Raw genomic sequence first — 15,744 nt, forward strand, 5'->3', positions numbered from 1 at the left:
GATTCATATTTGCGGGGGCCTGGCTACACTTCCCGTGGACTAATCTAGTGATCGAGAGTGATTAAAACAGTTAGCCTGAGGACTGAGGTGGCTTTCATTCAAGCAAGGATGAGTAGAAGTTCAATATGTACAGCTCACACTAAATCCCAGACATACATTTGGCGAAGAATTTAAACCAGACACCATTTCAAAGTATGAAAATGAGTCTCATCAAAATCCCATCTCTGACCCCATACACCAGTCCTTCTGTCCTTCCTGAGATGTTCGCTGAGTGTTTTCAGCCCCAGCGTGTGCTAAGGTCTGTGGACGATTGTTCTAAAGACAACCCTTCTACTCCATTCACACAGAGCCATCTGTGCTAGCTCACTCCTGCAGATCACTTTTGGCTTTTTAAAACGAGTAATGAATGTGTTTTTACGGCGCCATTTATGAGCACGCTGTTGCCGTAGTAAACCGCAAGCTGTTGTTTTTTTTTTTTTGGTTTTGTTTTTTTGGTTTTTGGCCTTCCGAGCAAATTTACAGCGAGCGCTATTGCACTTTTTAGAATTATACCGGGTGTGAGGAGGCAACTTTGACACGTGTTTAAGAAAGAAATGTGCAATTTACCTTTCTGGTTTGCTGTCTCTGAATCGGTCCCTCTCTTTATCCCAATAGCTTGCCAGTGCCACCTGAATGCATCCTTGTCTGAGGTGTGCCATAAAGGGACAGGGCAGTGCCAGTGCAGACAGCATGCGGTGGGACGCAAGTGTGATGAGTGCGTGGTGAGTAACTCCACCGACTTCAATGACATATTAGTTGCATGAAGGAGTCACACCAAGTAGCAAATCATAATGATATTACCCGGGGTATTTGATAAAAAAAAAAAGTATAGAGCATCAAAAAACAAATTAAAAGCATTATTATAATTTTTTGAACAAAGAGGATAAATCTTCTAAAAAGAATGATTTATATTTAATTGTGAATTAATGTTATAATTTCATGTTGTACTTTTGTTGTAGTGTTTTTCTTTAGGGTTAGGGTAAGAAATGTCAGAAACTGAGCATTATTGGATTTATGCTGGAGACTATTTTCATTTTAAGTGTTTTGGTTTTAAACAACCCAGATACCTTACAGTGCAAATTTCTAATAGCTTAGCACCTCAGTATTATAATGTTACAAAAAAATTGCCGTAGTCAAGTAAAGACTGTGTAGTTTGACGTTTCTGTGTTGAATGTTGCTTTTCTGGATTTCAGATTTTCTTGATTTATCAGCCATAATCAATAAACCTAAATCAGCAGCTTCATAGCTTCTCCTCACATCAGTTTCCCCTGCTCTGTCTACGTGTATAACCGGGAGAAGTCCAAGTTCTGGTGGGATTCTGAGGACCAGGTGTGTAAGCCCTGTGGGTGCAGTTTACTGGGGTCCATGTCCCAGCGCTGCGACCAGGACGGCCACTGCACCTGTAGGCCGGGTTATGTGGGCCGGCGCTGTAGCCTGTCCCGGCTGGGCTACGAGCGGAGGGAGACGCGCCGACCCGTCGAGCAGGTCCCAGTGCAGCAGGTGGAGCAGTGGGGGAGCGTGCAGAGAGGGGGCTGTCCCAGAGGAGCATACCGCCCCGCGGGGGTAAAGAGATGCATGTCGAGTGATGGGTGTTGGTGTTCCTGAGTGGGTGTGCTGCACGAGTTTTGGTAGCTTTCTAACATTTGCTCTGGTTACTTGGTATTAACTGAGGGACAGGATTTTGTTTTCAGCCTGACTACGCTGAGACCTTGTTCTGATTCAGCCGTCCTGGTACAAAAGCACCTTCTTGTACCTGGACCTTTGTGGCTGTCCCTGACATACCCCTGAATGGGTGACTCAACAACAATGGGTTAATCCATCACAGCCCCTCAACCTCATCTCCCACTTTAACATGTACCGACCCTGAGACTATAAAATGTCCTTGCCGATCTGTGTGTGATAAACCAACCATTCCCAACCTAGAGCTGTTTTTCTGTCCTCTTACGCGAGCTCCCATCTATTATAATTTACTAATGAAATGACACCATTAATATATTTATATGCATTTAACACATTTGTTAGGTGAAATTTTTATTTCACTTTTTTCACACTTTTCACTTGATTAGCAATTTTTTTTTTCTTTATTTGTCTTAAATGGCGTAATTAAAAGATTTTTTGTTCATTTACATGACTGCACGTTCATAGCGCTACCCACTGTGACAGTAAACAGTATACTGGACGAGGCATGCAACCACAGTGTAATGAAAGACACAGCCGCTTTTGAAGGCAGTGTTTGTGAAGCCGGAGCTGCGTGCCGTGCTGTGGGGTCTGGAAGTCCACTCACACTTCCATATGGCAGCTTTTGATCAGGCGACTGGCTGTGAAACATCTCGCCACGCCCTCCAGCCCGGGAACAGCACCTGCTCCGAGCCAGTAGGGGTAACCGACAAACAGCTGTCACTTACCTGTGGGTGTCATGGCAACCATGTCCTTTTCACTGCTGGATGCTAAGCGGTCCTAAAGGGAAATGGCACAGAGTAGCACTGAGTCAGAGAACCAGATAGCAAGTGAGCTGGAGAGGCAGGGTCACATTGCATTGCATGCTGGGAACTTAATCATCAACTTCAAATATATTTGAACGGTGTGGTCACAACATTTCCAGAATGATGAACCTTGAGCACAGAGATCCTACACACACTGCAGAGGACACATTTCATTGTGCTGGTCACCTCGGCAAGCGCCGTGCACTGTGCTTCACTTTCACTTTCAGAATTGTGACATCATTATCCCACATCCATAATGCAAGATGAGTGGTTGAAAGCAAACGTTTGAAAAGTGTTGAACGATGAATTTGCCAGAAACAGGAGATTTTAGAGAGAGAGAGACAGATGCAGGGTGGACATGACGGCACTCCGGAGATTATGGATGCATCTGGAGGTAATGGAGTATCAGCTCTGTTTGTGAAGAGCGCAGTGCTGGTAAAGCCATACTGCCTCACAGTTGGCACCTACACCGAACGTATACTGCAAGCTGCACCCGCGCCGCAGTGAAGGGAGACTGATAGGGATCGAACTTGAGCAACAACTGCTTCCTCATTACACAAAAATCCGACCATCTGTCTCTCTCTCTCTCTCTCTCTCTCTTCCAGTAACACTCGCTCATTCTGTCTCGCTGGTTTAAGGAGCCAAAACACCCATTGTGTTATTCACCACATGTTTCTGTGGGAGAAATTATAACTCCATTCTCTGCTTAAACACTGATTTAATATGGACTGCATAACATAATATTGTAGGGTGGCTTTATTGCTAATGTGTTCAAACAGCATCTGCATCAGACGTGAGCATGTGGTGGTGCCTGGCGTTATGTCGTTTATAAAATCGTGAATTACTCTGCACGCTTGCTCTGTTGATTTGTTGGACTGGATTATTTGCCAGCTCTCCCATTCGAAGTTGCGATCTAAATTTGATTATTCGGGTAAGATTGGCATGCCAGAGTTGTAGGTTTGTGTGCAGATGGCTGACCAATTAAAATCCTTGAACGCATCACTTCAGTAGATGGCGATCTGTTATACACACAGAGAAATGGAAGTACCACTGTGTACATATATGGGTACAAATGCTTGTCGCTGGGGCAGTACCCTTCTGAAGAACAATAATGCACCTATCCTGGCAGGTGCTTTTTTGTACCTTTAGTCATCTGTGCCATTTAAGGCACAACTGTGTGCCTGTCATGACTGGAGCTTAAAATTATATTTACATATAAGTATGATGTAGTGCTACTTATATATGCAGCTATATGCTGCTATGTCTGTGGGGTTTTTTCTGTCATTGATGTATTTTCATGTACATTCCTTTTGTGTTTTGTTTTTTTTGTTCTATGCTGCTGTGGAAAAATACTTTTACAAACATGAACATCAGCCACTTTTGGAAAAATTGGTAATATCCACTAACCATTCTGTCACTGTTGTGCAGCTGAAATCTAGCAATTTACAAGCATTTTTGTTGGTACGTTGGGTTAACTGGGATCATGGGATCATGTGGTGCAGGTTCATGGGTACAACTACGTACTTTCCCAAATCATGTTCCTTTAAAGGTACAAGATGGTGTCACAACATACCTGTCTTGTACTTTTTGAGGTACAATCAACTGGGGGTTTAATATTGTACCCCGTGTGTACCTTTATTTCTCTGTGTGTGAACTGATGACATATTTTTATCCTGATAGGAGTGGTGGTGATGATGGTTGAAAATGTATGAAATCGATGGTGGCGTAGATGATGCGACCTTCAGTCAACAGATCTCAGCCCAACTTTTGGAATTTTTCAGAAAGCTTTAAATGTGGCAATATTTGAGAAGAGAATTTATCAAGGAGCACTGAAGATGTTCTTACACCTTAAAAAACACTCTTTATGCTTCCTTGCGTTTGTCAAAGTGTGTATGTTGCCGACTCATTTATACTTTAGTGCATAACCGTGTCCCTGAAGGTTCAGCATCTAGAATTTTTACATTTTGAAACCCTCTCTCGCTCCCAAACTTCATACAAGTTGTTAAAAAAACACGGATCAAGGTTGAACACGATGAACATTTTCAAGGCAGCAGAATTGTGAGGAACCGAAGTTTAACCCCCTCATCCCTTCCGCTCCCCAGCCACAGACGCACCCTCAGGCCGGCCGGGGGTGTGTCCCCTGCAACTGCAACTCCTTCGGCTCCAAGTCCTTCGACTGTGACGAAAGTGGGCAGTGCCGCTGCCAGCCGGGGGTGACCGGGCAGAAGTGTGACCACTGCGCCAAAGGCCACTTCAGCTTCCAGGAGGGAGGCTGCACACGTGAGGAACCGATGCAGAAACATGAATCATTCATTCATTCTGATACCGCAGCTCTATTCCCGGCAGTTCCTGCTTTAGTTCCACATCGTTCTGAGTAAATCCCAGGTGTTTATAGGAAATATCAAAGGTCACTTACAGACACTGGTGTCATGTATGCATCATATGTTGCGTTCATGCATGCAAATCTTTTTTTTTTTTTTTTTTTTGGAGCACATTTATAGAGCAAAATGCCTGACAGCCAATTCCCTTTTGGCTGCAGTAAGAACTGGAAAGTGAAACAGCCAGGCTGTTTGACAGCAGTGAGCTTTAAAACCCTGCTGGAAGCCTCACCTGCCCTCGCACAGTGTTCAGCGCGGCAGAAGTGCATGAAGAGATTGATGGAGAAATGTCAAACACTCGCAATGTGTGTATGTATGTGTGTGTGTGTCTGTGTGTGGCCTCTTTGCAGCATGCCAGTGTGCTCATGTGGGGAATAACTGTGATGTGGGGACAGGCCAGTGCATCTGTCCACCCAACACCGTGGGGGAGAGATGTGACAAATGCGCCCCAAACCACTGGGGTCATGACATCATCACTGGCTGCAAGGTGAGCACAACTCCACTACTCAGATCGGTCCGTCCGCCCATCCGTCTGTCTCACACGCTTTTTCATATTAAGCCCCCAGCAGTAACTGTGGTCTGAGTCCATATGTGCCTTTGTTTCGATTTTCTGTTGTTATTCTAGTTGAAATAAAGTTTTTAATCTTTTGAAACCTGTATGACCTCCTTCAGGACTGCGGCTGCCACATTGAAGGCTCGAAGGCCCAGCAGTGCAACATCAACACCGGCTGCTGCGCCTGCAGGGACCAGTTCACCGGTGAGAAGTGCAACGAGTGCAAGCTGGGCTACCGCGACTTCCCACAATGCATTGTGTGCCAGTGCTCAGTGGCAGGCTCTTCGGCGGAGACGTGCGACGCCGAGAGGGACGTGTGCGCCTGTGCCGAGCGGACGGGGCAGTGCTCCTGCAAGGTAACGTTCTGCCAATGATCCACACACACTTGATTGCAGCGTTCCCCATCTCTGGTGTCAGCTGACGGGGCTGGGACATGTGATCAGGTGACTCTCTTGACGGTCGTGCTGCGGCGTGATTGACACGCTGCCCGCGGCTGGCTGGCTTCTTGCTGCTTTTAAGGCTTTTATTGTAACCGCCTTTAAATGTCACATTAGTCTGGGCAACGAGTCGACTGCTGTCTGAGCGCAGCATGTGTCGGCCTGTGAGGGCGTGTGTGTCTGAGTGTGAGTGTGTATGCATATGAATGTGCTTGAGTGTATTAGTGTCTGTTAAACTACTTTGTGTAAATGAGTGTGTGTATGTTTAGGCTGTTTGGGAATGTGTGTGTGTTCATGTTTATTTTTGACAGGGATTTTCAGACTGTAAGGGTGTGTGTGTGTGTGTGTGTGTCTGAGTGTGAGTGTGTATGCATATGAATGTGCTTGAGTGTATTAGTGTCTGTTAAACTACTTTGTGTAAATGAGTGTGTGTAGGTTTAGGTTGTTTGGGAATGTGTGCGTGTGTGTGTGTGTGCATGTTTATTTTTGACAGGGATTTTCAGACTGTAAGGGTGTGTGTGTGTGTGTGTGTGCTCAGCATGGTACTGCAGCACATCGCCCAGCTCTGCTGCTCCCACGCAGGCGTCCATGTGAGCGGGAGAGCAGGAGATGGAGGGATGTGATTTTGGGGACTAGTTTCTCCGGGAGCTGCGTGAAGGCGTGCTGACACACTGTCACGCAGCGCCATGGTGACGGGAGGTGAGGACTCTCATTAACAACAAGAAGAGGAAAAAACACGCTTGCGCTCCTGTCGGGCGAAGACGAGACGTTAGAAGGATCAACACATAAACAAAGTCCGTCATTACGACTGTTTGCATCCACAGCAGCGGGATTCTGCAGCTTGAAGCATTTCGATTGTCCCTTGTTGTTCTCTGAAGTGTTACGGAGGAGCCACACACCCTCTCACCGCTGCCCATTTAGTTGGTCCTTCGTGTAATGGACTGTGTTGTTGTGTGTGAGTATTTGTAAAAACTTCTTGTGTCCAATAAGGAGGAACAGCCTTCTCATCGGAAATGTTCAGATTACTCTTATCCAAGAGTCCGTACGAATGGACCAGACGCGATGCAAATGGGCAACAAATAAGGGATTGAAAAGCATGAATATGAGAATAGATGCGGCTTCATGGTCCCGCGTTCTTCAGAGCAATATCCAAAAATTTATGTCAGCTGTTGTGGGGACAAAACATCCAATATTATAAAGGCCCAAACCACCCGGACATGGACTGGACTGCCCTCTACCCTCCCCTCGGGTAGGGAGGTTGCCCAGCCTAAAGACAGGAACAACAAGGCTAAAGTTTCAGACATCCGCACTTAGACAATTTACTCAGTCACACACACACTCGCCTCTTCTCATTTACGTTCAGACTTTTGTCATTGGTGACCTTGTTGGCACTGGCAATTTTGTTCTATAATGGAGTGCTGGTTTATACTGGGAATTATGTTAATGAAAGAATAAAGAGAAGTTATTGCACAGGAAGTGCCACTGATGGGATTTCATGTTGCTCTTTCTTTCTCTCTCTTCGTCCACCAGGCTAATGTGGAGGGGCTGAAATGTGATAAATGTCGTGTGGGGATGTTCGGACTCAGCAGCAGGAATCCTCTGGGGTGCAGTCAGTGCTACTGTTTCGGAATGTCCAGCGCCTGCACTGAGGCTCAGGGACTCATCCGCATGTGGGTGAGTGTCTTAAAAAGTCCTCTTTGGGTCTCTTCAACCAACAACCCATTTAGGATTTATATTTGTTATGCTTTTTTTGTAGTGAGGGACATCATAATGACCTCACTGTTGTGAAAGTGAAGTGATTGTCATTATTGTGATTGTCAAACCATCACCCTTAGTGAACAATCGGCAGCCATGAAAGCGTCCAGGGACCAGTGTGTGGGGACGGTACCGATTCGAACCCGTAACCTTCCGATTATGAGTTTGCTTCCTTGCCTGCTAGGCCACCACTGCCGCTCCATCTTCCAAATCTCTATGATATTGAACAATTTTTTTTTTCTAAATGTGCAAACAATCTCACTCATTATCCACAACCTCTTAATCCATATCAGGGTCATGGTTCCATCCCAGGATGTTGGGTCTGGGCAGAGACTCGCCGTGGTGTCATTCAGATCATACTGTACTCATTTTTCAGAAATTACTTTTGGGCTTGAATGCTGATAATATACACCGATCAGCTGCAACCGGTTGTATTTCTGGTGGTGTCAGACGGCTGAACTCCTCTTAAAGCAACGCTCCAGCAGAAACGATGACATGCAAACATGCCGCCGATCCCTGAAAAACTGACTCTTCACTGCACAGAATAGGATGCTCAGACTTGCGGGTTGGTCCAATCAATAGTCCTGACAACCCAGGTCCAGGATCAGGCACGCAGAGTAAAAATGATTCAAAACGACACAGAATCCAAGAAAATAAAGTAGTAATAGCCGAAAGGTTTACACGGCAAAGGGGCATGATGGGATGGTGTTATCTTGCACAAGCAGGAAGTGTTCCGGTTTTGTTTTAATAAGCACTTCCTGTCGACACTCTCCCCATGCAAAGAGTACACAACCTGCCATGTCTGCCGGGCCGAGGGATGTGTTTGTCTAAATAAGCCTGACAGACGAATGAAGTGGGAGGCTGTTGCCGTAACCTCGCCGCCGCGTTTGCAGGATGAGCGAGAGGGAGAAAGCCGGTTCAGAATCATCTGCTTCGCTTACTAGAGGAGGGAGAGATTTTCTCTGACCCACTGAGTCGTGAGATTGTGAATCTTCGCTTGCACACACACACACACACACACACACACACACACACTCACACCTTCTTTAGAGGACCGTCAGCCCACAAACTCGGAACAAACTTACAGACTTTTACGCCACGTTCAGAGTGCAGCCCCCGATAGCACCGCACACTTCAGAACCAGGTCCTTCCTTTATTACAGACCTCACAGGAAAGAGCCAAAATAATGGCACCGGTGTTCTGCCGGTTCTTGTCTGCGTTTTGTTCTAGGAAATTATGTGTCAAGGAAAATAAAGCACACACGTGCGTCCGAGAACCTTATTCGTTCAATACCTAAGAAAGACTCTGTACTAATCCCGTGAGGATCTCATGAGGCTTCAAACAGCGGCCATGAACAGGATTTCACATCGAGACTCGGGCGCCCCTGCGACCAATCCCAGCAATCTTCCTAGGATGCCAGAGAAACTCTCGCGTCTCCTCCCGATCTGCGTCATTAGCTGCAATGGCCAACTGCCTCTTTCTCTCTCAGCTAACTCTGAGGCCAGAGCAGACGGTCCTGAAGCTGGTGGATAAGTCGAACCAGAAGGAGACTACGTACGGGGTCTCCTTCCAGCACCCGGAGATCATCGCAAGCGCCGAGCTTGTGGCACAGGAGCTGAGCGAGCCGTACTACTGGAGACTACCCGAACAGTTCCAGGGTTCCATGGTGAGTGTGTAGCCTGAGCTGACTTCTAATCTCATTAGGAAACACGCCAAAATGTGTGCTTAAATTATTTAGTAAAAAATAGAAATAAAATTTGTTCAGGGCAAGACCTAGTACAGACATTATAACAAAACATATTCGTTATTATTAACTCCACAACCAGATCACAGCCTATGGTGGGAAGTTGAAGTACGCCATCTACTATGAGGCACGCGACGAGACGGGTCGCACATCCTACGAGCCCCAAGTGGTCTTCAAGGGCGGTCCCAACAGGGACAAGGTGATGGTCCACCACCTGCCAGGCCTGCAGATTGGCCAGCTGACCCGTCACGAGATCAACATGATCGAGGTAAGGCCGGGAAAATGGAATGACCTGATCGATGCGGGGTCCGGAGGGGGGATGGTTGGGGTCGCTGTTGTTTAATTCCACATTTTCTTTCTTCAGTCTGAGTGGAAGCACAGTGACAACAGGGCGATGACACGAGAGGATTTCATGGACGTGCTGTTTTACGTCGAATACGTTCTGATCAAGGCCTCTCATGGAAACATGATGAGACAGAGCAGGTAACTCTGACCAGGCTGGTGCACTATTGATCTAAAGCAGTCAGAGGAGTGAGTGACATACGGGTGGATCACTGGGTCACAGAGTTTCCTTGTTTTTCTTCAATTTAAGATCACACTTGGATCACACTAGCCAAAAAAGAAGCCAGATAGTGCTATTCCGTGCAATTCTACATTTGATGCATAGATGCAGGATGTGCTCACCACAGACCTACTTAAAGAGACACGAAGTGAACAAATTAGCTGCAAATTTGCATCGTAAATGTCTCCTTGTGGGCCAATGACAGCACTTTGGAGGTTAGTGCACACCCACAAAGTGTCATTGAGATACAGATGCTGTGAGTGAATTGGAGAGGCTGAGGAGCACCATGCTGTGGGCGATGATGATACAGAATAAAATTACATTTTATCGTCATGTACTCACTCGCTCTGACGCATTATGAACGTGTGTTAGTGCACACTCTGTCACTATGAATGAACATTCAGTGAATAGATTCTATGTTTAACCAAGAAGCCTTCATGGATTTATATGTTTTACAGTAAACTTTCAATGTCTTTTACAGCACGTCATTGCAGTAATGCAGAAAAGCAGTAAAAAAAATGCAGGAATGCTCATTTATGTTGAAACGGCTCACAATGTTTTTTTTTGTTTTTTAAAAAACATTTTTTTTGCCCACTCAATACTTTGTAAATGTTGGCTGCGATTCAGGATTTTTGGATATGACTGAATTTGTTCCAACTGAAGACTCCAATCAATCTGTTTACATGGGAGCTGCTTTCTGGTGAAGCTGTTTCTTTACATTCCCATTTTTATGACCATTAAAGTTGTCAAAATAGTTAGATAGCTAGAGTTTTTCCACTTTCTGACCCTGAAACACCAACCTCTGATCATGTTGTTCATTTGATGCAGCCAAGTAATTGACTGTTGTTGTCTTCCTTGTAACTTCAGGAGTCTCATTACATTGGTTTGTACTGATGGGGTCTTAAACAATGATACTCAGCCATCCCATGAGCTAAACGCTTCATTTACATTTTGCAACTCTGCAGTAGTCCACCTCTTCCTCCTCCGAAATGGCAACTGTGTTTCTGTCAAACCTCTTCGCAGAATCTCCGAGATCGCCCTGGAGGTGGCGGAGGAAGGGAGACCCTCTGCGCTGAGTGTCCGCGCCCACCAGATCGAGAAGTGCAACTGTCCCCTCGGCTACTCTGGCCTGTCGTGTGAGGTACGGCCACCTGGGCACCTGTCAGCCCTCGCCACCCGCTCATCCATCTTTCCTCGCTCTCCGCTGTCTGGCATATATGTCTAAATGCAGTCACCGAACCCCCTTCACCATCAAACTAGTGTTTTTAATGTGAAACTCTCCATGTGTGCCTCCCATTGTGCTATTAATAAGATACAAGTGCAGCTGTAGATTCTGCTTCTTCGCATGTAAGCAAACAAGACAGATGGCAATTATTCCCAAATTTTTTGACAATTTTTAAACAAGCGTTTAGCACATTTACCGCGAACAGATGGCGCCTGAAATTGACCCGATTAATTTTGAGTGCCACACCTCTCACGGAAGCTCCAGCAGGCCTGCCGTCTCCATGGCCCCCGAGCTAACCGTGGCAGCCATTTCTCTTGCCCGCAGGAATGCTCCGCTGGCTTCTACCGCCTGTCGGCGCGCACCGGAGGACCCGCATCCAGGTCGGGCATCGGGAGCTGCGTTCAGTGCCAGTGCAACGGGCACAGCGACATCTGCGACCCTGAGACCTCCATCTGCCAGGTGAGCTGCTCTGCCACCACCTCTGGAGCTCGGGAGGCGGGAGCAGGTGAATTTGCCCCCATCGCCTTGCTCCAGCTCAGCCTGGATGTTAATTAGTGTCATTAAGCCTCTGCAGCTTAACATTTGGGGCAAAAGGCAATGCAGACTTTAGAAACACCGTATACCTCAGGCTATTGCAATTTATAAATTTGGACATACAGTCCCTGACTAAAGTCTTGTTGCTTGTGTACAACTTGACCTCAAGTGCCGCTGAAATATATTTCTAATAAAGATTTTTTTTGCAAGAAATTTCTTGTAAAAAGCCAACAGCTTTTGTAATAATGTGTTGTCGCCTTGTCATATGAGCTTTACTGTGACTAATAATGGATCAATTAGGTCTCAGGTGTATAAAAAGACGCCCAGAACCCCACTAGACCTTCACATCAACTGCAACTAGACCTCTGCAAACATGCCTAACATTCACCCTGAGACTAAAGTGTTGATTCTCAAGATCCACTAGTGATGTGGCAGACACCTTCAATTTGTCTTAGCGTCAAGTACAGAGGATAAAAAAAAGATTTGAAGAGACTAGAGACATTTTTCACTAGCCCAGGTAGGGCAGACTTCGCAAGACAACTGCTCGAGAGGACCGTTCGAAAATGGGCCAGCCCATTTTCCACTGCAGCAGAGCTCCATGAGACCTGGTCACCTGAAGTCCGTGTGTCAACCAGAACAGTCTGTCTCGAAATGGCCTCCTTGGTTGAAACAGTGCGCAGAAGCCAGCAGTAAACAAAAGACAATTGAAAAAACGTGTGGCATTTGCCAAGGCCCACAGCCTGCTAAAAGCATGGACGATGGAAAAGTGGCAGAAGGTGGATTTTTCAGATTAATATTCTGTTAAATTACACCACAGTCACCACAAATATTGCAGGAGACCTACTGGAGCCAACATGGATCAGAGATTCACCAAGAAAACAGTGAAGTTTGGTGGCTGAAAAATCATGGTCTGGGGTTACATCCAGTATGGGGGTGGGCGAGAGATCTGCAGGCTCGAAGGCAACATCAATAGTCTGAAATACCAAGAAATCTTAGCTACCTTTTATATTCCCAACCATTAAAGAGGCCAAATTCTGCATTAGGATTGTGCTCCATCACACACTTCCATCTCCACATCAAAGTTCCTCAAGGCGAAGAAGATCAAGATGCTCCAGGATTGGTCAGTCCAGTCACCAGACATGAACATCATTGAGCATGGAAGACAAAACCAAAAAATATTGATGAACTCTGGGAGGCATGCAAGACTGCTTTCTTTGCTATTCATTATGACTTCATCAATAAATTGTATGAATCCTTGCCAAACCGGATGCAGTCCTTCAAGCTCATGGAAGTTATACAATATATTAAATTTGGATCTCACAGCTGACATGTTTTTGTATTTGCAGTTAAATTTGTTTTAGCCTTTGATATGAGCTATTTCTAACACCAATAGCAGGTGTTTCTACAAAATAGATAAGGAACAAGACTTTTGTCAGAGACTGTACATTTACAGTAATACAGTAATATTTATAAATATTACTGTTGACATACGTTTGTAAATGACTAGAATAAGGTAAATATGTACATTATTAATATTCTTATACTTTTTTCTTATTCTTTTTTCCATAAAGTTAAAATGCTTGCAGTTAGGCTTTGAAGACATTTTATGTAGTTACTAGTTATTACTGTTATTGTTACTACTGCTGTTATGTTTTCCACTGAGGTGAGTCAAAAGATACTTAATATGGTGTATGTATCATACATATATACTGTATGTACTTTTTACAATAACATGCTTTGATAAGGTCAGAGCAATCTAGAGTGATGTATGTGTAAATGATCAATAATTATTTTATTGTTGTAATAATAATAATTCTGTAGTGAGTTATATTATATGGCCTTTTGTGTAATTGGGCACAGTGCAGGGAAGGAAAAAGGACTCATTCGCACAACTCTCAAAAACAGGGTATTTACTCACAACAACGCACACAGGAACACGTTAACAGGCACATGACAATATAAAAACATAATGACCCGATGATGACTAGACACAATGAGGCTACATTTATACACTTTACACCGGGTGCACACAATGAGGGCATCGGGAATACACACAGTCAATTCCAATATTCCGGACTGGAACACCCAGAGCACCCCGCAAAGTCAGGTAACGACATTAATAAAATATTATTGTCACAGCCGCCATTCCTGCAGAGGACAAGCGACTGCCCACAGGGTCGCCAAACCAGAAGGGGAAGGGCTCAGCATGGTCTATAAACAGACCATTCTGCAAGTGTTTTCAGACTGACCAAGCTTCACATCAGGTCGACTTGTTCTTGACTTCCGTTTTGGATTATCCTTGCCTGTTCTGTTGTTTGCCCACGAAGATTCTCTGCATGCTCTCTCCTTTGTTTCATCTTCCCTCGCTGTTGCTGAATGATTCTTCCTGACGTCCCGACTACCTGCCCCTGCAGCCCACATGGTCCTGCACCTGTGACATCTGTTTCACGCTTTGACTGTATGAACTCGGCAGAAAAGTACCCAACACCTCCTTCCTGGGGTTCCAGCTGAGCCCTCGAGGTGTGGCAATGGGTCCAGCCAAATGCATTACAAACTACAGTCAAGTTGCCCAACCCATGACCTCCTTGCTGAGGGGCAAACCGACCTTCATGGGGCTGTCCTATTGCAGAGAACCCCTAAAAACCAGAAGCTCTACCCCTGTGCTTTTGTCCAATGGCAAGACAACCTTTCCTAACGATGGTAGATTGGTTCACCAAGGCTGCCTGCTTTGTCGCTTTCCGACGGTAGTGCAAACTTCAAACCACACTCTTCAAGAGGTAGTACGACACCACGGAAGCTTATAATATCTACACTGTAACTGTTCTGCCCACCCTTCCACCTGGTCCACCTTCCTCCGACCAAGTCTCCCTGCCCCACTCCATGCGTGTCAGCCCTATATTTTGGCCTTGGTGCCCCCTCCCCCTAGTCCTCCTCTTTATCGCCTGGTGGATAGCTCCCTCACCTACATCGTCCATCGGCTCCTTGACGTCCATGCAAGGGGTGGATTGGGAGGGCTATGGCCCTAAGGAGCGATCCTGGGTATCTTGTCGTTCCATTAAAAGTTCACATACTGTTGTGTGTGCTGGTGAATAACTGAAAAATATCTGAGAGAAGAGTTTTTATTCAAAAGGTAAAAAACAAGCAGGTCCTGCAATCCACTCTGAAACAAACAACAGAGAAAAACATGAGATATTCATGTTACTCGACTCTGCTGCAGTGCAGGAGCTTGTGAGTCGGATGGTTCAAACCCCGGACATTTCCACACCCCAAGTCATGCCTTTTGTTTTTTTGACTCAGTCTGCCTGATTTGCATTTGCTCTAATAACAATATCATTTGCATTTTTACAGAGTTTGCAAATTGAAAATGTTAAATGAGTGTGTACAAGGTAATTTGGGTAATTGAGGTACACAAGAAGTTAATGAAAGCCTTGGAATGCTGCGGATCAGTAGGCTGCAGCTTCCATTGGCTGATTGGAGCATTCGCTGTCTCGCATCATAAATGCACGAGGAAAAGAAAGGAAAAAAAAGAGAACAAAATATTTTATAATCAATGCTTTTCAGTATTTTGCAAATATTAAAAAAAAAATTCTACTAAACACCACCACACACTTGCAACAATCCCAACAATTGCATTTTTGAGAACAAAAAGAATCAATTGCACAACCTGTGGGCCAATTTATTACGTATGCATTTTAAATCTATTCCCATCTACTCCTCTAGAATCTAGACTGGAGTCTAGGGTGGTAGTAGCCTATCGAGAATCACACCCACCTATGAACCAGGAGACCACAAAGTCACAGTTTCAAACCCCAGTTTCTACCATTGTGTCCCTGAGCAAGAACCTTAACCCTGAGTGTCTCCAGGGGGACTGTCCCTGTAACTACTGATTATAAATCGCTCTGTATAATGGTGTCTGCTACATGCTGTTGTAAATGTAGTAAATCCAGTCACTCACCCATCAATGTTTTTTGACCAGAGGAGCAAATATGACTAGTTATGGTTTAGGGCTGTGAGTTTAGGGCAGTGAGGCTGAC

At 45.3% G+C, this 15,744-nt stretch overlaps 1 protein-coding gene across 8 annotated transcripts in view; it reads left to right on the forward strand.

Moving 5' to 3' along the window:
• The window catches only part of lama2 (laminin, alpha 2), a 123,111-nt gene that overhangs the window by 71,876 nt on the left and 35,491 nt on the right, over positions 1-15,744 (forward strand). For 4 of the 8 annotated variants that reach the window (XM_029002539.1, XM_029002540.1, XM_029002542.1 and 1 more), the window contains exons 20-30: positions 655-761; positions 1,339-1,602; positions 4,625-4,802; positions 5,251-5,387; positions 5,573-5,809; positions 7,421-7,564; positions 9,135-9,311; positions 9,472-9,657; positions 9,754-9,872; positions 10,975-11,092; positions 11,501-11,635. In XM_029002539.1, the coding sequence (XP_028858372.1) occupies positions 655-761; positions 1,339-1,602; positions 4,625-4,802; positions 5,251-5,387; positions 5,573-5,809; positions 7,421-7,564; positions 9,135-9,311; positions 9,472-9,657; positions 9,754-9,872; positions 10,975-11,092; positions 11,501-11,635 (1,802 nt within the window). The remainder of the gene's footprint in view (positions 1-654; positions 762-1,338; positions 1,603-4,624; positions 4,803-5,250; positions 5,388-5,572; positions 5,810-7,420; positions 7,565-9,134; positions 9,312-9,471; positions 9,658-9,753; positions 9,873-10,974; positions 11,093-11,500; positions 11,636-15,744) is intronic. The other 4 variants (XM_029002543.1, XM_029002545.1, XM_029002546.1 and 1 more) reach the window with 1 other exon arrangement.

The sequence above is a fragment of the Denticeps clupeoides genome, chromosome 14 (genome assembly GCF_900700375.1).
Source record: "Denticeps clupeoides chromosome 14, fDenClu1.1, whole genome shotgun sequence".
In the NCBI taxonomy this organism is placed as follows: domain Eukaryota; kingdom Metazoa; phylum Chordata; class Actinopteri; order Clupeiformes; family Denticipitidae; genus Denticeps; species Denticeps clupeoides.